The sequence below is a fragment of the Amblyomma mixtum genome, chromosome 1, assembly GCF_055824585.1.
Source record: "Amblyomma mixtum isolate Tamu chromosome 1, ASM5582458v1, whole genome shotgun sequence".
Lineage (NCBI taxonomy): Eukaryota > Metazoa > Arthropoda > Arachnida > Ixodida > Ixodidae > Amblyomma > Amblyomma mixtum.
In genome coordinates, this window is record NC_143012.1 from 305664217 (window position 1) to 305687161 (window position 22945).

Sequence of the window (22945 nt, forward strand, 5' to 3'; positions counted from 1 at the left end):
ATGTTCGCCACTCCACCCAAGTTGCTGCGAATCTTGACCACCGTTCTGTTTACTTGGTGTGTGATATGTCACTTAGGAGGATCGCTGGCTGTCTACTCTGGGGATTACACTTCCTGGCTGAGTCTGCTTTAGCTTCTTAATTCCAGCTAGAATATCACCATATCTTTTTTTTGTTTTCCAACCAAGCCTGCTTTCCAGTATCTCCTACAACTGCACCTATAATTTTAATTTCCATCTCTGTGTGCTGACCTCTTTCTAATTTTGAACTTCCATCTTTAGCTTTTAAGTTTTGGCCCCACAAGTGAGTACTGGCAGGGTACTCTGGAACTCTCTGTCCCCTTGATGGATATCAGTAAGTGTTGTCGATAACTTGGGAGTGTTTTTCTTCGTACAAAAGCTAGCGCAAAACACGACACACACAAGAAAGGTAGACAGGACAACGCGCGTTGTCCTGTCTACCTTTCTTGTGTGTGTCGTGTTTTGCGCTAGCTTTTGTACGAAGAATAATGCACCAACTAGCCCAGCAACAAGTGTTACTTGGGAGTGTTTGGTGAATGAACTTCAACCTTGTATTCTCCTGCTAATTTCATACTCGTGGGCCCATCATGGTAAGGTCGCTTGATTTAGATATATATATTTTCTCACTACTTCCAATATATATCTGACATGCCATGACGTGTTGCTTCAGAGGGCTGTTTAACATTAACATTAGTTTTCTTCATGTTAATTCTTGAGCCATCTGTTGTGCCTTGCCAGTTCAGAGCCTAAATAATTTATTCTAGTTCTATCGTCAAAGTTTTTTTGCAGGATAGTATCATAGGCACATTAGAAGACGCTGAGGCGCTACTTGTTCTTCCAGACTTGATTCTCCAAACGCGTCTTGTAGACATGCAGTAAGTAATAATAGATATTGTGCTTTTCTGACTGTCTCTTCCTGAATGGTATTTTCTTGCTCTTACGGTGATGAAGAATGCTGTGTGCCCGTGTGCTCATGTTACACCAATTTTCCAGCATGATTATATTTGCCTCTTGCACATCCTAGTTATGCAATGCTTACATGTCTGCTGATTTTTACATGGTAAAAGATGCTTCTTAGTAATATATGAGGGGCATGAATAGAGACGTTATATTCTGCTCACTTCACTACCACCTGACTGATAGCATGAGTGTGCTGTGCAGGTGCATTGAAGTGCAGTATTGCTTTGCTCGCGATCGCCACATACTACCTCAGAAAATATATTTTATTGACAACAGACAGTAAGTGAATCAGTAAGTCATTTTAGCATTCTTCAATCTCTCCAGCATATGCATATCGTGCACGCACAGTTGAAAGCTTTCCAAGGTATTATTTCTGCCATCGTTCAGCAGATCTGTAATCACTTGACCATCTCGGTGCTCGTTCCCCCCTTTTCATTACTTGAGAGGCTTTTGTTTTTATTCACAACCAAAATTTCCATTACATCAATGTCAATATTCCTTCAGCTGATGAGCACCCTCAGGAACGCTGTCAGAGTGAGTGGAGTCCTGGAAATAGAACCCCCCACCTACCCTTCCCCACCTTTTGTAGTTCCCTAATAAAAAGTTTCTATTCAGGAGAGCAAGCTGCCGGGCTAGCTGGTGATGCATTTTTTGAAAGAAGTTAGCGCAAAAAACGGACAAGGGACATAAAGAAAATACACATAAGACATTCACGAGCGCTCGTGAATGTCTTATGTGTCCTTTCTTACTGTCCCTTGTCCGTTTATTGCGCTAACTCTGCTAGCTTCGATATTCTACAATTCCGTATAGAGTTCCTAACTGCATCGGTTATTCTTTACCCTTCCCCACATAATCTTTTTTAAAAGCATATTTGTCATTATGTGTGCCACTAAGGTTTTTAATCGCAAGAACTTCGCGAGGATGGCTTGATCGGCTGGATTGGGCAGACGTCAAAATAGCGTAACGGCAGGCGTCAACAATTCGCCTGGTTCGTCCGTGGCGCGCGCGGATTTGCTGTGTGCGTGCTGCTTCTGCCGTTGACTGCCCGGACAAATGGCTCGCAACGACGATGAATGTGAACCCCTGTTTGCAACGAGCGATCGGCAGATCTACTGCGCCTTCAATTCATGCTACGCCAGCGGCTCCGGCAGCAGTGTGGAAGGTTCGCGTTTCTACCGGTTTCCGCGGGATGTCGAACGATGTAGGCTGTGGATGCAAAATTCTGCAATTCGTGCCTTGAGCGAAAAACTTGTGGAGGAAGCGCATCAGAATAATTATTTATGTGGTGCGCACTTTGACGCCTCCCAGTTCGTAAACGAAGGCTCCCACCGTCTGGTATCTGACGCGGTGCCCACTCTTTTTACGTCCGTCAATGTGCAGCATTTGGAAGTCGATCACGACTACACTGTGCCAGCATACAGCGAAAAGCAGTCGTCCAATACGAAATCGCCGTCCCTTCTGAAAGTTATACCTCAAGAATTAAGCTTAGCGGAGGGTGAGCTGAACAAAGCTTCACAGGCTTCGCGTGCAAAGTCATCTGCAGTTTCAGAAACAAGCGAGAGCTCCACTTCGAACAACTGTGCACAACCGTGCGACATGAGTAGTGAAGCATCAGTGACCGAGCAGCAGCCAACATCTGTGACAGTTTCCAGTCCCCGCGTTGTCGTGCAAGTGCCGCAAAAGGCTGCATCCGCTGCTTCGCGACAGTCGCAAATCCGCGCTAAAAAGCCCGCGCTGCTAGCCCGACGCTTCACAGCTAGTGCCAAAGAAACGCCTCTGCAAAAGTACATGCTACTTTGCGCAGATTTCAAAAGCCAGTTGAAATCTTTTCAAAAGCGTAAAGAGGCTTTAGAGAAATTGTTCCGTGGAGTGCAGGAACTTCTGTTTCAAGAAGCAGAACTGCTAAATATGGAAGATGCTGCACTTTTGACTGGTGCACTTGTTAAATTTCTGCAGGAGCGGTATCGGCGAGAGCCCGACGGTCGAGCTGAGGCGATGATGTGCTTGTTGTGGCAAAAGCATCAGAGCAAACCGCCTTACCCGGCTCACCAGCGACCGCTTGCTCAAGTGGCAGTCTTCGTTTTGGACAAGTCAAGGCCAGAACGGGTCGTCCTTGGAAAGCGAAAGGGCATCCTTGGGGGAGGCTTGTACCAGGTTCCGTGTGGGGAAATAGAGTTTGGAGAAACTTGGGAAGAAGCAGCAAGCAGAGAAGTTTTTGAGAGTACAGCAATGCACATCAGTGACTTGTCGGTGTGCTCCGTTGTAGACACTGTGGAATGGGCTGCTGGTTATCACGCTGTGACAGTGTTTGTGCGAGGCACAGTAGATGCCAGCCAGGGTGGAGAGCCTGAAGCAATGCAGCCTGACCTCTGTGACTCGTGGCACTGGAGGACGTGGCAAGAGCTGCCTGCCCTGAATGAATTGCACTGGCCTCTGAGAGACTATAAAGCCGAGGGTTTGACTCCATTTACATAGAGCTGTCAGCTGTACATTTGTAGCATTGACGTGTATGGCTGATTGCAATATTGGGCAAAGTTAAGCCATCTGTATACTAAACTTTTGATTCCTGTTATATTGTCCCTTCTGTCTGGCACCATATCTGGACCGTGATAAATATAACTTTGCATGTATATTGTGCGCAGCCAGGTATTTTTGTTTAACTTTATTTTGTATATCACATTTCAATTATAGCACACAAGTTGCTTGAAGGAGCCTTTAAACAATTTTGACAGTCTTTGAGGGCCACTTGAGTCGAACTTCAAGGGCTCTGTGCCAGGCTTATAATTGACACCTTATGACACCTTCTGTGACACCTTCTAAAGTGACACCTTCTGAATGACAGATGTTGAAAAAAGAAGGTGCTGCAAAAGACATGGGAAGTCACTATCACATTTGGTACGACCGTGATGGAAAGAAACACGAACGATGGGGCGCCTACGCGCTCTGCTGTTCAAACTTCTTTTGATTGCACTTTTACCTGGGTGGCACGAAAAAGACATTAGTGTCGTCTTGTAATGTATCATGGACGACGCTAGCGCATTTTTGCTATCACTGAAGTAAAAGCGCAATGAAAATAAATTTATCAGTGGAGCCTGTAGGCTTCCCGTTGTTCGCGTTTCTTTTCATCGCGATAGACACTGACTTTTAGGGAAGTCAGATGGCCTGGAATTTCTTTCACAGCACTAGCTGCATTAGCCATGTTCTCCCAGTTTTGTGTCGTAACTGGCGTCGTCATTCGGTCTGCCTGTCCCATTCCCTCGAGTGCAGGAATGCATCAGCGTAGGAAGTCGCGGAGCAAAAGACAATCAGTTTTTAATGTTGCAGGGGCAGCTTGGTCAAAGAGCGCCATGGGACAAGTTCTTTTGCACTGCACAGAGTGGGATCAAACACCCATTTTTCAAGCATTTCACCCCAGAGAAGCCAAGCTTCAGGTCAGGAAAAAGCTTGCACCCATCAGAAAACCGGTGGTAACCTGGCAGCACAGAAGATCGAACCGCGTACCACCTACATACCAGGCAATTGCTCAAACTACCAGGCCATTTCTGTGGTCCTCGGAGCAAAAAGATAACTATGTACATATGCAGGGGCTATATACAGGGGCACAGCCATTCTCCTGTGGTCTCCGCTCTCGGTCGAAGGCCAAGATGGGCATTCAATTTTGGACAAGAGGCCCTTATCCGGACCATAATGCAGAGTATACTTCCCCTCAGCCATGGACATGGCCAGTCATTCATACGCTGCTGCACTTTTTGTGTTTATATGGTTGAGTTCAGTGACATGCTTCGTACCCCTTGAATGCAGCCGCTGCAGTGGCTCGGTGGTTATGGTGCTCGGCTGCTAACCTGAAGGACGTGGGCTTGATCCTGTTAGCAGTGGTCGCATTTGGATGGAGGCAAAGTGCTGGAGGTCTGTGCACTGTGCGATGTCAGTCACGTTAAAGAACCCCAGATTGTCGAAATTTGTGGAGCCCTCTACTACGGCATTCCTCATAAACCCTGTAAACCAGACCATACTGACCCTCCTATAACATAAACACAATCATCGTAGTGTCATGCGTGGCATCATCAATGCGTTAACCATTTCGTGAAGCAGCTGGTGTCCACTAGGAATACCCTAAGAGTAAGCTACTGTAATTTTATTGTTTATTGGCATCTTAAAATAAAAAATATGGTTAATCAGAGGTGATAATGCATGCATCAGACAGAGATCACCAGACAAATGTAACCAACTGCCAAGGTGCCAGCTGCTGTGATATTCCCAAAATCTGGGCACTAATTTGAATTTACAGCAATATTCAAATTCTCTAGGTATTGCATTCTTTATGGACAGCGTTGCCACCCACCGCTCCAATGTAGCATTCTGTATTTTTGGAGCTGCCGTTATTTTGGCAGCCCCATGTAGTGTGACAGTGTCACTTTGCCCCCGTACCTCGGGCATAGGCTTTGATAATGTGTGAGGTGAATTTTGTTTAGAATGTTGAGATTTGGAAAAGAGTTCGTAATTGTTTCCAGTGAACTGACCTTCTGAGCCTTGGATGTGGTTTTCGGTATTGCATGCGGGCTCTGTGGAGATGTTCCAAAATAGCGCAGTCCGTTTGAGAAACTAGTGTATGTTCCCGTTCGCCATTTGGTGCTCGGTTGGTGTGGCCTCAAGCGATGGCATCGGCTACTCGGTTGTCCTCGAGATCGGATTGTCCTGAAATCAATATGACGTTACGATGCTTGACCCGCCGCGGTGGCTCAGTGGTAAGGCGCTCGTCTACCGAGTTGGAGTACCCTGGTTCGAACCCGACCGCGGTGGCCGCGTTTCGATGGAGGCGAAACGCAAGAGGCGCCCTTGTGCTGTGCGATGTCAGTGCACGTTAAAGATCTCCAGGTGGTCGAAATTATTCCGGAGACCTCCACTACGGCACCTCTTTCTCTCTTTCTTCTTTCACTCCCACCTTCCTCCCTTCCCTGTGTCCCCTGAGATATGTGAGACAGATACTGCGCCCTTTCCTTTCCTCAAAAACCAATTTACCAATTTATGTTATGATGCACCTCTTGAAATTCATATTATCACAAGATGATTACGGTTCTCCTGTAGAGTCTACTGCCTTTTGTGAAGCTGGGGCAGGCCATTAGGGATTCCGAGATGATTTACAAGGATTTGCCTTGTCTGTGCCCGCGGCTATAGCTGGAGTGATCATTAGCTCCTACTGAAAGTAAGTTCAAAGCCAGCATACCTTTGCAATCTTTTTCCTGCAGTAGGGATTAAGCTCAGTGTTGCAGGCCATTGTGAAGTCACAAAACGTACTGTGCCTTTTACCAGAATGGAGAAAGTCAATATGACAAGCAAGAAGGATGTATAACATGAACTTTATGCATGCTGCAGTGCACAGTCATGAGAAAGTGGTGTTGGCAGGACTTGTAAATATCTTTTAATTAATGTCGCCACCCTGTTCTTGCATGAAAGAACAGACTGATAGTCCGCAAAACAATTCGTAGAGCTTAGCCTAGCAGCTTAGCGATAGCTGATTAATGTACAAATATGACCACGAAAGTGATATTTTGATTTTGCACCTAAAAATGCCACGATTCCTGGAGAACATGACCTCTAGACAATGTGCTCGTAGGAGCATTGGAAGACCTTTTAATATGGTGCCAACCACACTAATTCGCTCTTTAAATGCGGCTCGACTTGCAGTTATGTGTGTTTTCATAGCTGTTTTCCAGTTAAAAAAAAAATCTAAAATTTGTTTTCTTTTTATAAATTAGAAGTTTAGAACATACTAGAACATACCAATAAGCCACTCACCTCATTTTTAAAAAAAATCAGATTTCACTATATGCCTGAAGCATATACTGAGAATTTGGAAACAAATTTCTCTTTGCAGGTAGTGCAAAAACTGAATCACGACTATTTAAAGAATTCTTTCGAAGCAACGTTCAAATGGGCCATTTTAATTTTAGTTTGAAAGAAAGCCCACGTTTGGGGAAACAGCTGGGGAAGTTTTATTGCTGTACCTCACATAATTACTTCGATAACATTTCTATGGTGAAAGTAAAAAGTTCATAAATTTGTTTTCAAATAAAATAATTATGCTTCAGTTCCTTTTATTGAAACTTAGTAGGTAATTCTTAGATATGTATTGTGAGCAATATGCTAAATTTCAATTTACCGGAAGCAGAATTAGTGTCAGAACAAATCGTGTCCTATGTTAGCGTACACTTCTCCTTAACCCTTTGTGGGATAGCGTATATTTTTTTTCAAAATGGATGAAAAATTTTTTATTGCATGAGCAGATGAGGTGCACAGAGACAGTTCTCAACAAATTTCACAAATTTAGTACGAATAGTTAAGTGAAAAAATTGGGACATAATTGTCCCATTGGCATTAAATGCGAAAGGTCAAATGATTTGACTTCTAACTGGAGACTTGCTGCAGGTGTGGCTGTGACGTCATACCATGTGACTTGTCGCAGCCACTGAAGGACGGGAGGTACAGCCTTTGTCAAAAGTTTAGAGCCCAGGGGGTTTGCTTCTGGGCCACATTGCTTTGCTCGTAATGAGTCCTCAGCGTCCCAAAACTCCTGAAAGTAAGAAGATTTTTGGTACTGCTCCCTCCAATGCGTAGGACTTCCATTAGTGCTACAGGAGCGCCACAATAGTGCTTAGAAGCAAACCCCCTGGGCTCTAAACTTTTGACAAAGGCTGTACGTCTGGAGAAGCAGCGGCACAGGCAAGAAGAGTATCTCAAGCGGAAAAGGGCAGCGGATGCTGCCAACGTCTCCGTGTCTACATCGGCCACTGGATCAATTGCCTTTTGCTCCGTATAACCTGGCTCAGCCGAGTTGAACTCCAGCCATTTTTTTTTTTTCTTTTGCGCTCTCAGCGCTCCGAAGGTGCCCAGCCATAGGGTATGGTCTTTGAGATCACATTGTCACTCTTCTTTTCCCCCTCTCTTACCTTGCTCTTTCTGCAGTGCAGCAGCTGCTAAATCCATGAGCAGGTGCACTTAGTGATGATGATAATGAATTTTTATGGCACAAGGGCATCTGTGGCCAAAGAGCGCCATGACACTTCTTTAGAAGAATGGCCTGAGGGGCGAGTTGGTGCATGATGAAAAGAACGGCGGCGCAACAAGAAGAACACAACAAGAGAGGGGACACCACATGCGACACTTCTTTCTTCTACTCAAGGTGGGGTCAAAGACCCATTTCTCAAGCATTTCACCCCAAAGAAGCCGAGCACCAGGCAGGGGAAAGCTTGTACCCATTGTATCAACGGTGGGTACCCGGCAGCACTGGGGATCGAACCCCGGCCGCATCTCCCGCATATGCGAGGCGGATGCTCAAACCGCTAGGCCACCGCTGCGGTATCAGGTGCAGGTTCATGACCTCTTGCAACAAAGCGCACGAAACACGTCTTGTGCACACATGCTGTTTCGTGAGCTTAATTTTGTTTCAAGATGCACCACGCGTCTCTCCATCTGTCGCTCGCGTACAGACGCGGCGCTGATATTTGGCCATGTCAGCTTTCGGCACCCTGAGAATGCATGTTGCTACACTATATAAGAAGTTCGGCTCTCGTCTGTTTAAACCTCCAGTCAAAGAGCAGCTGGTGCACTGGTGTTGACTTCAGTGGACAAGACACATACCCACACGAGGGGAATGGCCAGTGTGCGGTGGTGAAAGCCAAGGAAAATCACACAGGCGATTGCGAGGAATATAGAATAGCCCGCCAGAGACAACACACGGAACGTGACACGCTCGCGAGGCCGATATTTGACCATGTTAAACTTCTGTGCCGCGTACAGGCAGGCGCGAAGGCACCCGCCTTCCTCGCAAGAAGCTGCAAGAAAGCTCGCCTGCAACAAGGCGTCCCAGCATGAGGACGCACCCCCGCAAGAATGCGGACCCCTCCATAAAGCTTGCTTTTTAAAGAAATCTGCAACTCCGCGAGAAATAAAAAAAAAAGAAAGAAAGAAAGGGCATCCGCGCGAGATAGCTTCTCCGCATCTTCTTGCGATTGTGCGGGGAAGCTATGCTGGGATTGCGCTTTTTAGCAAGAAAAGAGCTTATTGTGGGAAAGCGTGCTTTTCTTTTTTTCCACTTTTGACTCGACAGTGCCGCTCGGACACCCCGTGGGTGTTGTTGTGCGGAGTCGACGCGGTTCGCCCTGGCCGCACGCTCAGCACACTTCCTTTTATTATTATTTTTTTCATTGAGCCCGTAGGAAACAGCCAAGTGTTCTCACAGTGTTCGTCATATCCGAGAGTTCATCTGAACGAGAGTATACTGTTTATTAGTTGTAATTAATGCTGCTTACGCGAGTTTAGGGTGCTACTTAATACCTATTCCATGACCCCATGACCAACGAGGGACACCACACAGCAAGGAGACACGACACGAGGATAACAAGTGATCTTTATTAAGGCTAACAACTGTCGTGTCTCCTTGCTGTGTGGTGTCCCTCGTTGGCGTTTAAGTGCATGGTGCACGGCACTCGAGCAGAACCGATTAGCTCCGGCCAAGGGCGTCCGCAGTATTTTTTGCAGGGGGGTGCCCCATTGGTTGTCGCCGGAGTGGGGGGGGGGGGGGGGGGGGGGGGGGGGGGGGGGGGGGGGGGGGGGGGGGGGGGGGGGTATGTTCATAGCAGAAAGGCACTATTTGCGGATTAAATTGATTTATTTATATAAAGCTAAAAAATAAGTGAAATACACACATGAAAAAAAAATACAAACAGCAAATTAAAGCCCGTACGTAGAAAACCAGCGAAAAGGACGCATTCACAAGGAGGAGAAGTACACAGGTCAACGCTGGAAACGCAACTGAAAATTTTTTACTTGGTGGATCGCCAACATTAAAGCGTGGCTAGTAGAGATACATTGGAGTTTATCAACGAAAAAACATTTAAAGTTAATAAAAAATGCAAAAAGATACTGTTACTTGTGGAGAAGAGAGCTCAGTCTTGCTGCATACGGGTTCTCGACTCACCCGGATTGATGACCAGTACACAGCACAATATGTTCACAAACACGCAACTACAATCACTCAGTCAGTCTTCCTTGAACAGCAGCTGTAGGCGCCTCGGATTTTTCTGGGCGAATTGCGTGATTACACGGGTGATAAATTCATTTCTGTGCTTCATTACACGCTCTCGGTGAACACTCATCATACACATTGATTGGAAAAACGGTTGAACGCGTACGTTGAAAACAAAAGATGACTATATATACAACGAAAACTTATTTACAAGATAAATGCACGCTCGCAGCTTCATACACCTCGCTCCATCTTGCTCGCGCATCCGCACAGTCGAGCAACCGCACACACACTGCTCGCCGCTCGTCGTTTTCTCGTCCGCTGTCTTGGTTGTTCTCAGCTTCGTTGACAACCGGCCACTAAAAACACCCCAATCAACCAGTGTACATTCAGTGGACGTCCGAGGTATGTCCTTTACTGGATATACGGATATCCGTGGGAGATCCGCCGACGTCCAACGGCTCTCGCACGGACCTCCGACGGAGGTACAAATATAATTATTTAGACTGCCGACAGATATCCATCTCGGATATCCGCCGGCGGATCTTTTGAGGATATTTGCAGGTAATGCATTCTTCACCATTATGAGGCAAGCCAGAACTACAACCACCAATCAGTGCACCTCCCAGGGCCACTGGGCTTATTAAAAGCCCGCAGAGTGTCTGAAATCGGACATACACCTTGCTGTATGTAATCTGCATGAATCTGTAAAGCAATCGACCAAAATGGCAAAGCATATCAGTCGGGATGATTTTATTATGACACAAATGCCGTCTTCAGTCTTCATGAGGAATTCATCAAGCCGGCCATACACAGCAGCAGGAAGGATACTGTACAGACCATGATGAATTTGTAGACAAGCCGGGGACGTATTCTGCAGAAAACAGTAAACATTAAGTTCAGAATATGTCATTAAAGCAAGCGAATTTGACAGACACCATACAGTTGTATGCAGTAAGTCCACCGTGCCAAGTAAATTAGCCATCTGCCGCTCCGAAAGCATGTTTACATCTTGAACAACTAGTAAGTTGTAAGCAACAGAGGTGAGAATATTTCTTGCAATACAAAATATTTTGCTTTTCCAAAAAAACTGCAAAAACAAATGCCCGACTGCAAAGCTTTGTACCAGTTCATGAAAAATGCGTGTACATTGCAAGCTTGAAGGAATTGGTGAGCGCTATAAAAACACGGAAAAGGGATAAACACACAGGACAACTGTTTATTCTCAGAAGAAACATGACTAAATACACACATTTGACTTCATATCATACACAGAAGAGGGAGGAACACGCGCTGACAAGAATGAAGGAAAAACAGGTAAAAACTATGCGAGCTTACAACAGCCGAAGATTACTATTCTTGAGGTAGGTTAATTCTGTTCCCCCTAACATCACTGAAGGGGAGCTGACGCATTGCTTATCTGGAGCAACGTGCATTGCAAAATTTTCGATAATTTCTCGTTCCCGTCAGTTTCTAGCCCTACCTATTACTTTGGTGTTTTTTAGCAAGGGTATGCATTTACAGTGTGCGAAATGAGGTGCCAGATTACCGGACTTTGCAAGTTGTTCACTTGATCTTTCGTGTTCCCGGAGCCTCTTGTTAAGGCACCTTCCCGTTTGCCCTGCGTAAGTTTGTTGGCAGCTGAGGGGAATGCTGTAAATGACGTTTTCGTCACACTTTACATAGGTGTTTTCGTGTTTGGTGTTGCACCCAGGTTTCTTTTTGTGGTCTTCATTCTCGTTGACCTTTTTACACATTCCAATGAGCTTATTGGGAGCTGAAGAAACCACCTGGACTCCGTACTTGTTAGCTGTCCTCCTTATTCTGTGGGAGATATTGTGAACATACGGCATCACAGCAGGGCGTCCCTCGTAGCTCGTTTTCTTAGTTTTGTGGGACCCAGTAACTTCTCTTAGTAAGCTTTCAGCAGTACAGCAAAGTAACTGCTACGGGTAACCGCTCTCCTTCAATCGGGAGACCTGTTGGTCTACGCTGTGAATTATCAGTCATTCCAGAATTGTAAAGCGAGCTGTAGCTACGTCTTGCCTGAAACCAGCTATAAGAAAATCTTGCCCCCACTCGATAATTCAGAGCGTAGACCAACAGGTCTCCCAATTGAAGGAGAGCGGTTATCCGGAGCAGTTACTTTGCAGCATTGCTGAAAGCTTACTAAGAGAAGTTAATGGGTCCCACAAAACTAAGAAAATGAGCTACGAGGGACGCCCTGCCGTGATGCCGTAGGTTCACAATATCTCCCACAGAATAAGGAGGACAGCTAACAAGTACGGAGTCCAGGTGGTTTCTTCAGCTCCCAATAAGCTCATTGGAATGTGTAAAAAGGTCAACGAGAATGAAGACCACAAAAAGAAACCTGGGTGCAACACCAAACACGAAAACACCTATGTAAAGTGTGACGAAAACGTCATTTACAGCATTCCCCTCAGCTGCCAACAAACTTACGCAGGGCAAACGGGAAGATGCCTTAACAAGAGGCTCCGGGAACACGAAAGATCAAGTGAACAACTTGCAAAGTCCGGTAATCTGGCACCTCATTTCGCACACTGTAAATGCATACCCTTGCTAAAAAACACCAAAGTAATAGGTAGGGCTAGAAACAGACGGGAACAAGAAATTATCGAAGCTTTTGCAATGCACATTGCTCCAGATAAGCAATGCGTCAGCTCCCCTTCAGTGATGTTAGGGGGAACAGAATTAACCTCCCTCAAGAACAGTAATCTTCGGCTGTTGTAAGCGCGCGTAGTTTTTACCTGTTTTTCCTTCATTCTTGTCATCAAATGTGTGTATATAGTCACGTTTCTTCTGAGATTAAACAGTAGTTAGAAAGCGCTTCGTCCTGTGCGTTTGTCCTTTTTCAGTGTTTCTATAGCGCTCACCAATTCCTTCAAGTATGTATTTCCAACTCGCCCCAGTAGTAGCTCTTTTGTCTTTTACATTGCAAGACACCACAGCTACTCCCACAGGCAGTCACTTCCACACTGATGGTCAAAAAAATTCAAGTGCAAGAGTAGGGATCCTTGCCACATCGTTGCAAGCTAGCTAATGACTTAGGTTGGGCACAAGGTACACTCATAGAGAAAAGTTTGCTGGATGTCGATTTTCCGAAAATATTTATTTTTGCATTGCCTCGCCAGGCAGTCAGCTGAAATTTGTTCAATAAGATCGAGTATCCATGTCCCCTCCTGATTCTAGGCTTTTGATTAAATTGCTCTGGCTAACAGTACAGAGAAAACGTTTCACAAAGAACGCTCATACCAAAAATTTTTATCCATTATTGTACAAGTACACTGCAGTATAGCCAGATACCCTCCGCTGCACAGAGCAAACAGAAGGAAAGTATCCATTATGTGACAGGGTCAAACTTGCACTGTAGTTCAAACTTACCTGAAGGTTGCTGCTGTAAGCTGCAGGTACTATATAGCTGCTAGCTTAGGTCAGTCACATCCACACTGTATGGACAAGAAAATAAAGTATGAGAGAGCACCTTATACTGCACGTTGTCAACGATGCAGCAAAACACAATCTCTGTCCAAACTACAATGCCCACAGGGTTCACTGATGAATCACGCATCAGGGCACTGACAGCATATTTGATGATCCACAGCTGCACAGGAGTAAGGAAGAGAGGTATGGTAACAATCCAGGAACATGTGGCTCTAGGCGTGTCATATATGGTCCTGCTATCTGGCTCAGCATTGAGCCCTGTGGGCATAACATGTTTGGCAAACTTATACCAAAGCACTGCAAGAGCTCATTGCACTCAGTGATTGGGAAGTAAGTGAAAAATGTGACTGAAGCTCGCAAATTTAACACAACAGTTAAGCTTTCCTAAGCAATGCTACTGCACAGTGCAAAGTACTGTGTAGTGAGTGGATGGTTGGAGACTTCCATTTGGCAAGCCTAATAAATAAATTAATAAGCTGTGGAAGTATGCACAACTTTTATATGACATTTTCAACCTACCTGTGCTTTCCACGGCTTGGCATAATTAATGTAGGCACCAATACACTCGGTAGCCGGGCCACATCCACACTGCAAAGGCAACAGAAAAGTAAGAAAAACTAAGTCGCGAAGCACTGAAAAACTAACACCGTCCTGGCACTATGCTTTTCGTGCATTCTGTTTTATCGTAATTATGAACCTACGCGCAATTGCCTTAAGATTCACACCATGCAACTACACACCGTCTCAACTTTTTTTCACAAACACGAGAAACACGTTTGCGGCAGCTAATGCATAGTGCTTGCAACTTCCACTCCGTGGCAAACAAGTAGCGCAATAGAGTACAACTGCGTTAATGCGGTTTAGTCATCCCACAGCAACACCCTGAAAGTAATTTTCAAGCACAGTTACTTACCTCGCAAGTGTTAACACCATGGCCGCTTCTTTCATCCAAAGCAACAAAGCATGTCTCGGCAAGGGGTCAGGCGACACCGGAGCTTTTTCACGAGAGCCTCAGAATCAAACGAACGTCTTTTCGAGCGCGTAGATGACACAACACATTTGTAGCACAGCCAAGCAACCACAGAGCGAACAAACCGCACATTGCAGCAAAAGTAAAGGTCGAAAGGAGCACCACGCGACGAAAACCAACGAGACCATCGCGCGACAAATATTGGCTTGGCTGATAGATTGGATTGGGTTGACTTTTAGGCTTACCGCTCTGCCGCGGCCCCTGGTAGGAGTTTATTAGGGTTTGTTTGCATGGAAGGCATCATGCATGGCTACATGCCTCGGTTACCTCGAAGGAGTGCTGCAGGATAAAAGGGCGTTAATTATGAGCACTGGCGCCAGAAAGCCAAGCGATTCGTTTAATTCTGGTTCTTTAACATCAACACCATAGTTGAGTGTTCTTAATCAATCTGAATATTAAACTAGTTGGTGGTAGAAATGTGATTGTGTGAATTTTGGCATTGGCAAAATAGAATTTGTTTTAAAATGTTCGTCTGAGGGAAAACAAATTATATATGTCATGTAAGCTCACATCCCAAGAGGGATGTTTACGGATACTCCTCGGACATCCGCCGGCGGATGTCCGCCAGCCATCCAAAAACGAACGTCCCTCGTACATACACAGAATCTCCGATGCGTATATCCGAATATGGACATACGTAGGCATGCCCTATGGACATCCCAGCCTGGCACTGGAGATTCGGACCTTACTCGGATATACCACGGATATCCGTGGTTGACTGGGACCGAAGCACAAACACAGAGGCGCGCACACGTGCAAGGGCTTACTTGCCGCAATATCCCCGCATGCACATTTTGGGGGTGAAAAGAACGCCGAGCGACTTCCGAGCGAGAGGGACACTCGCCACTCCGGTCGGAAAATTTGTTTTTGTGTTTTTATGGGGTTCAGAGCCCCAAAACAACTCAGGCTATTCGGGACGGAGTAGTACAGAGTTCCGGATAATGTCGACCACCTGGGTCTCTTTACCATGCACTGACATCGCACAGTACATGGGCGCTGTTGTGATTTGAGGCCCAGCCAGAGGTGACAGGCGAGCCAGGCAGGCGCCATCGGGCTGCGTTGACCAAAGGCGCTGGTTTTCGGAGAAGACTCAAGGAACGCTGGTGTGGGGGCGCCTCTGGAGACTGCGTCGCCGTGAACAAAAGCAGATAATCCCCTTTGCCGAAGATTCTGAAAGCGGCGCTTCTACCGAACTGCGTTCTCCCGTGGATGGGAGGAGACGGCGAGCGGCGGCGGCGCCAACTCATCGCCCGCTTGCCCCTGAGCAGCCCGACAAAGCGGGGGTGGACACGGCTGATTTGTCCTTCCCTCCTGAAGAATTCATCGGTGGCCGGCGTACGAACGTATCCTGATTATAGCGAGCGACGAAGGCGAAAACAAGATGCCCTGTGCACTGTCTGCCTCCCTGTCGCTATCTCTCTAGAGATCATAGAAACAGACACCCATCTCAAGACTGCTCGAAACACATGCTCGCCGGTGCCGCTGTATTTCTGCAACAGGTCGCCCTTTAGTAGAGCTAACGATGGCGTGGTTTGAAAACGGCGGAACGACGCGCGCCCGTACGCGGCGTTTCGCAGATGTGACCCAAAGTGTGGAAGAGGGGCTGCTTTCACCCTTTTGGCTGAGCGCACCACCGCCCCTGGCGTGGGCCATCACTCACGGTTCGAGAGAGTGATTTTCCAGGGGGGTGCAGCCGCCCCCCCCTTGCCCCCCCCTCCGGACGCCCATGGCTCCGGCTTATGGCGAAAGAGATACTCGTAGTTAGCGGCGTGGGTGAGAGCCTAGCCTTGATCGAGAGCCTAGCGGACTTACCCGTGTCCTGTCCATAATCCCCACATACCAATCTCTCTCTTTCAGTTGAAACTACCGTGGCTAAAACAGATCACACTTACCGACAAAGGGTTCGATAATAGTTTATGGCGCACTATGTGCTCTGAGCTCACTTTTCAAACCAAATTGAAAGTTTGGGTCAGTTGACGGTTCATGATCAAAGAAAAAACGGCGCAAAAAGAGAAAAATATTTAGACAGATCCGCTTACATGGGGAACCAGATGCGCCTGCGCATTAGAAGGTGTGCACCCTTTCAGGTCGCACATCTTCGTGTAGTGGTAGCTGATCACGGATTGCGCCGTGCTAAAACCCTCTGATATTGATGAGAAGAACACAGCAGACAATACCGCGCTGGCTTAATAATCAGTGCTTAGTTGTGCAGGGCTAATGCGCTGCGCCTATCCAAACCTGTATCCCGTTGGACTCCAGCGTCTTTGGCACTGCGCATCACAGTGTAGTGAATTTATATAAAGTGAAAATTTGTACATCTATTCGCTCTCCCTGTATGTTACCAATGTGACACCCGTATACCTGATGTACTTGGTTCTTAGGTCAATATCAATCTCACCGACTTGGGTGATGGAAGTTCATCGGAATCATCGCCGCCATTGCGCTTCCTTGAACTTCTTATCGCTCAGGCTTTTAGATCATAGAAAAACTTACGGATAATCTGCCTAATTCACGGTGCTAAAGCCCCTGAAAAAAAAAAAGTTTTCGATGGAGGCGAATTGCAGAAAACGGCCGTGTGCTATGTGATGTCAGTGCAAATGATTCCCGGGCGGTTCAAATTAATCCGAAGCCCTCCCCTATGGCATCTTTTTCTTTCTTCCTTCTTTCACTCCTTCCTTCATTCGTTCTCTCATGACGTGATCGAGGTTTACTGAGTTTGAGGATTTATTTGTTACCACAGCATCGTAATTGTCCCGTCACGGTCATCTAAGTGTAACAAAATAAGCTAATACTTAATTTTTTTTTTCATTCTGGATAAGGATAAGATGAACTGCGGAGATACTATTTACATCTTCCTAGGTGCATTCTTTGTAACACTTATGAGAGCTAAGTGCTGACACTTTCTGAAAAAGTTCCGCTTAAACTCTGCAGACAGGAAGCTTCGGGGAGCATTCGTTAAATTCACCCCCCCCCCCCCCCCCCCCCCGATTTTTTTCCCATGCTTCCTCTCTGTACACTCTCACCACCTTCCCTTCCTGAGAGAGGCAGACGTTGAGAACCTCCTGGAATTGCCAGCCTGTTTATTTCTCTTTTAGTCGCGTTCTAGCCTCGAGAACACTCGTGTGATATATGAAGGCGACATACCGTATTTTCCGGTGTATAAGACGCGGTTTTTTTTTCGAAAATCTTGCTGGTGCGTCCTATACAAGGGTGTGTCTTATATGCGAATTTTTCGTTTTTTCAGAAATTACTCAGGTTCATTTTCAAGCTTTTTTTACCGAAAAAATATCACTAGCAATGATGCGGTTGTAACACGGTTAATACTTCAATACGGAGACCGTCGTGCGCAACTCCTTTTAGGTGAACTTTATCATGAAACGGCGGGGATGACGACTTCCGTTATCACAAACACGTGACCGTTTCGGAGGCCCCAAGCAAAAGTAACGTGAAATGCCATAAGATAACGGCAATCCTGTTTCTAGCCATTGTCAAGACAAGCCAGGACTAGCCGGCGTTCTTTTTTCAGCCACCCTTTGCAACTTTGTTTGCTTCGTGTACGTAGTGCGAAAAGAATGTTCCAGTCGCGTTGCCTCCAGAAATGGGCGAACTTTTTGATAGCGCATCCGAAGGTGAAGACTTCCAAGGTTTTAAGTAGAAATAAAATGTTCTTATGGACATATGGAAGGGTTTTTTCGTTTTTTCTATCTTTTTTTTTTCTATAACGTGGGCGGGAATGGCGTGAGTGATGCCTTTTTTGACCACTTAGCGTTGCTTACGAATTTCTCACAGGCACGGTGAATTTCATGATGGTCGCGCAAGCGTGTTTAATTGATCCTCACTAGCCTAACTGGGTAAATTGGGGTGCGTCTTATATACGGGTGCGTCTTATATACCAACATTTTCAATAACAGCCTGCATATATGGCGGGTGCGTCTTATACAAGGGTGCGTCTTATACACCGGAAAATACGGTACTTGGGTGGCCGCCGATAGGCTCGCTATGCAAGAATTTTCTACACCTTCCCATCAATCATCCATTCACTTTACACACTCTCTCAACGTCCGCGGTTAGCTTCGTTCCAAACTTTTCGCCTCATTTTCATTGTTTTATGTTTTCAGAACTAGCAACATTAATTTTGGCAACGCTCAACCTGTAACTGACTGCCTGCTTCATTTTTCGACCGAGTTACAGCTTCAGCGGTGGCCTCCGCTCCATGCTGCCTGCTCGGTGCGGGCAGAATACGGAAACGAACACTCGCGCCTTTTGCTGTCTTGTCATGAACAGGCCTTGCTCTACTCATCTCTTCCTTTTTTTTTGTCTTCAATTATCTTTTTTTTCTCTCTCTTTATTTTATCCTCCCACGATTCACCTGTTCCATGAGCTCTTTCTTCTGAGGAGGAACCCTTTCTCCCGTTCCAGACTCCTGGTACCCGCGAGGCAGAATGAATGGTCGTGGAGGCGTCCGTGTCTGCCGGCTCTCACTCAGCCAAGACGGCGACTTTCGAAATTTCGCTCTACATTATCTCTCTACATATCTCAATTACGTTGAGAGCTGTACACTTTTAATGTTCTTTCGCAACTCCCTACCACCCCGCCTACTTCTTGGTCGGCTCGTGCCACGTGCGGAAGAGGAAAATGAATTACCGTGACTTCAAACATTTCCTTCAATGGAGGCTGGCGGCCTTAAACGCCACAGGGCAGGCGTTATATTTAGTGATCTGCTTAGTGTGTGCGATTCGTATAGTGAGAGGTAAAACAATTAGGAAAAGCGCAAAATGTGTGCTACATCAACAGCCCCAGCTTGTCACAAGTGGAGTCGAGAACTCGCTGCCGCTGCTGCTGCTGCCGCCGATCTCTTCTCGAATGGCACGTGTCTACGAGGCGCGGGTGACCACAGCTTGCTTTAGTGTTATAAAAGATAGATTGAAAGGCTACCTACATGTGAAAAGAAACCAGCGAAGGATGAAGTAAGTAATTAGAAATTCTGTTGTTATCGGCCTTCGCTCGAGCGCTCACGCACGCACGCACTCACAATTAATTTTGCATCGTTATATAAACATTGCCTGTAGAGTGGTTTATCGTTCTGTTGAGCGCCATGTCGTTCGCTGTTGCAAAACAAAGTGTTTCGGAATGCACGGTACAGAGGCATTGCCACTTCGCTCGGGAATGGCTGAGAAGCCGTGGACCATTTTGCTTTCGGGCTACGCAATTTGCATTTCAACTGCTTAGCTATTTGCAACTACATCAGAAGATGAACAAGTCATCAGAATGATTGGGAGGGTCATTAATGCTAGAAACAAAGAGTATAGGACACGATACGCCTGGTGCATGCCTTTTTTATCAGCAGGGTCATGTATGTAACCCCATACTTGCCGTTGAAAAAGAGTGTAGTGGACAAGATCAACACATTCATATGCAAGGCATACAAACGATCATTGGGACTCCCAGTCAATATCTCCACGCACAGGCTTGAAGGTCTGGGACTGCACCACACCACAGATGAACACATCGAAGTCCACCAAAAAGCCCAGGTAAGTAAGTTCTCTTTAACAAAACCCGGGAGAGAGGTTAAAAAAAAAAAACGGTATTTCTGCAGGTAGCTTGTCTGTTTACTTGAGTGATGTTATCCATGGATAACATCACTCAAGTAAACACACAAGCTACCTAGCGAAATCATAGGCAAGATAAGAGTCAAACAAATACCTCGTAATATCCATCGTAAGTATCGCAATAATAGATGACAGGACAAAATATCTCCCAAAAGTATAAGCCTCTCAGCCCTCTAACCATATGCACGGACGCAGCGGGCTATGAAAATGGAGCTGTAGCTCTAGCCGTCACCATGCAACCCAATACAATTATCATTGAGACACAAACAGCGAGTCGAGTCGAAACTTTGCGAATGGGACGATTAGTAAACAAAAATCACACATCCTAACCCATGGGGGCAAAATTAAGTCGTGCCAAATTATCGGACACCCGCGCAGGGCCCGCTGGCCGGGAAAAATGGCGCTCACGCCGCTGCCTCGACTTAGCACTCCGGGCATCCCGGTCGGCATCCGCACACAAGCAAGAACCATTGCTCCTATTCTAGGGCGTCCTTCTTCGCTACAGACTCAACAGGAGGACGTACCTTGGAACACATAGCAAACTCTCGAAAATAGAGGAAACAGCGCTTAGGAAATTGCAAACTAATTCCTCCTTTAGACCCAGCATCCATAACAAAATATTCCAAAATCTTTACAAAGCGGAATGCCAGTTTTATAGCGAAAAGACAGACCTTTATCACATGGCATGGGCCTTCCAATAATAAACCAACGATAGGAACGGGGTCAATCACACTTATAGTGAACACGGCTCTGTGTGGCCACGTACCTGCGGAGTGCCATTGCATCTAACCCGTTCATGAATCAATACAGAGTGGCGCGCGAGAAGATGTACCTCGACGTGGTACTTCGTGTCATCTGCCCCTTAGCACGGGTTTGCCACCGGCTTGGTCGCAATGGCACTCAGCAGGTACGTGGCCACGCGGAGCCATGTTCCCTCTAAGTGTGACTGACCCTGTACAATCAAGAACTTGACTCATGAGCAGCGTGAGGGCGCGCTGGCCAACTCTGACCCAGCGCACCAACAAAGCCCTGGCGACAGCGGAGTCCTCAATAAAAATTTCATTCATTCATTCATTCATTCATTCATTCATTCATTCATTCATTCATTCATTCATTCATTCATTCATTCATTCATTCATTCATTTTGTTTGCCATGTAAAATAACCTGACTTCGTTCGAGTACATAATCTGGAATAAATCATTGGACGAACGAGGAGGCTGTATCCCGACGAGCGCCCATGGTCCTACTTTAATTAAGCAGAGGAGGGGTGATGTGACGTCGCGTATAATCTTTGGAACTGTCTCACAGCCTTTGTTAACCCAGAAGACCGCCTGTCAAGAATGGTTTACTATTAGCTGTCATTCAAATTACCGCCGCTGTATTCTTGGGCGAGAGCATTGCTTCGTCCAGAGCCTTAACTATGCAGATAAGCAGAGTGGGTGCATGGTTGTACCAACCTTTCACGTAAACGTGCACTTAATTATGCCGGCGGCTGAACTTTCGAACTGAAAGCTAGAAAGACACGCGCGCAGTGCAGCACGACGCGTCTGCGAATGCACATACCATCACACAATCGCATTTTCTTGAATATTTGTTGCGTAAATTGAGTTTTCTGGTCCTGTCGCTTTTTCGTTCTTTGTGTACGTCTGGTCACGCTATTTAGTCGTCAACATGAGTTAACAGAGACTCGGCCAGCTTCCCGTATTTAACAACCTTCTTCATTTTCTTTATTCCTCGATCCTTGCAAAGTGTGTGCGTCTGATTTGGCTTCGCCCTCAAATTGGGCGGGAAGTCGTGTGTCACTTCTGTTAAGTAGGGCAAACATTTGCATGCTTCGTGCAGACTGGTTGCAATGGACGCTTTCGGGTTTTGAAGGTCCTCCTGTTGTGCAAATTATGTTTCGAGGCATTGCATTAGTTCGTTAAATTAGTTCTCCCGTGTTTCGCAAATGCACGTCGGTAAAAACAAACATCTCCATGCTCGTGCAGCTAATGAATAAAACTAATACAGCTCAATAACTCGGTTTGACAGCATGCCATTATAGAGGGGTGACGCGAAGCTGTCTGAAAATCGATTTCAACAAAACAGAAAGGAATTCCAGTGGTATTAAGCTAACTGGAGAAGCAGGGGAATGTTCGGCGAGTGTTACTGTTCGACTTCATAAGTCGAGGCTCGGCGTGCTGCCCTTGCAATCTAGGAAGGACATGGAACGGTAGTATTACACTCGTTACAGCGAAGCTACGTCATTCGAAATACCGCTTCGACCAAAGTTTTTCACTGTTCGTGAGTATAATTCTCGTGTTCTGAGCCCCTCCGTCTGCCCGTGTAGGTGAGTACTGCACCAACTTAAACTGCTGTTGGGAGCAATCTTTGCTTACTTGCAAGCGATGCGTGTGAACGCGGTTCTAGATTTCCCGTCGTAATGGCTTTTCGTTCAAGCCCATGCGACTTTGACCAGCGTTGTCTTCTTCCCTGCGCATGGCTAATAACTTATCCCGATTTCCAGGAACCCATCGCAACTTACTGTACTGCTTCGACTCAGTATGCATAAGAAACCGCGTCTTGTAACCGGTAATCAGTAGGCGTCCTCGCTACCTTTTTGTTGCTTGCTGTTTTCTCAACCTGCAGCAAAAAGCTTTATTTATTCTAACTCGCGCATATTTTTTCAAACTTTGAGGATTGTAAAGTGACCCTTTAAGGGGAGAAAACCGAGTTGCATAGTGCTCGCACTTTTTAATACATATAACAAAAAAATGTCCTTACACAATGCGTGCCCGTCTCGGCGAGCTGCCGAACAGCTCCATCTGACAGAGGCATCGCTCCGTACGGCGATGTAACGA

General features: G+C 46.2%; 1 protein-coding gene and 1 long non-coding RNA gene across 2 annotated transcripts; one reads left to right on the top strand and one right to left on the bottom strand.

Annotated features, from left to right (window-relative positions):
- The first annotated feature begins 1940 nt into the window (after nt 1-1940).
- Nucleotides 1941-3623, top strand: LOC149372295 (uncharacterized). The gene has a single exon (XM_089586030.1). It carries the CDS (start codon nt 2032-2034, stop codon nt 3451-3453), a length of 1422 nt encoding a protein of 473 aa, XP_089442156.1. The 5' UTR covers nt 1941-2031; the 3' UTR covers nt 3454-3623.
- Nucleotides 3624-10765: 7142 nt separating this feature from the next.
- On the bottom strand, nt 10766-14626 carry LOC149372296 (uncharacterized). Its single transcript, XR_016292317.1, has 4 exons — nt 14379-14626; nt 13985-14053; nt 13406-13470; nt 10766-10877 (listed from the first exon to the last, which is right to left on the bottom strand). It is a non-coding gene; the product is annotated as an uncharacterized LOC149372296 (long non-coding RNA).
- Between the last annotated feature and the right edge of the window lie 8319 nt (nt 14627-22945).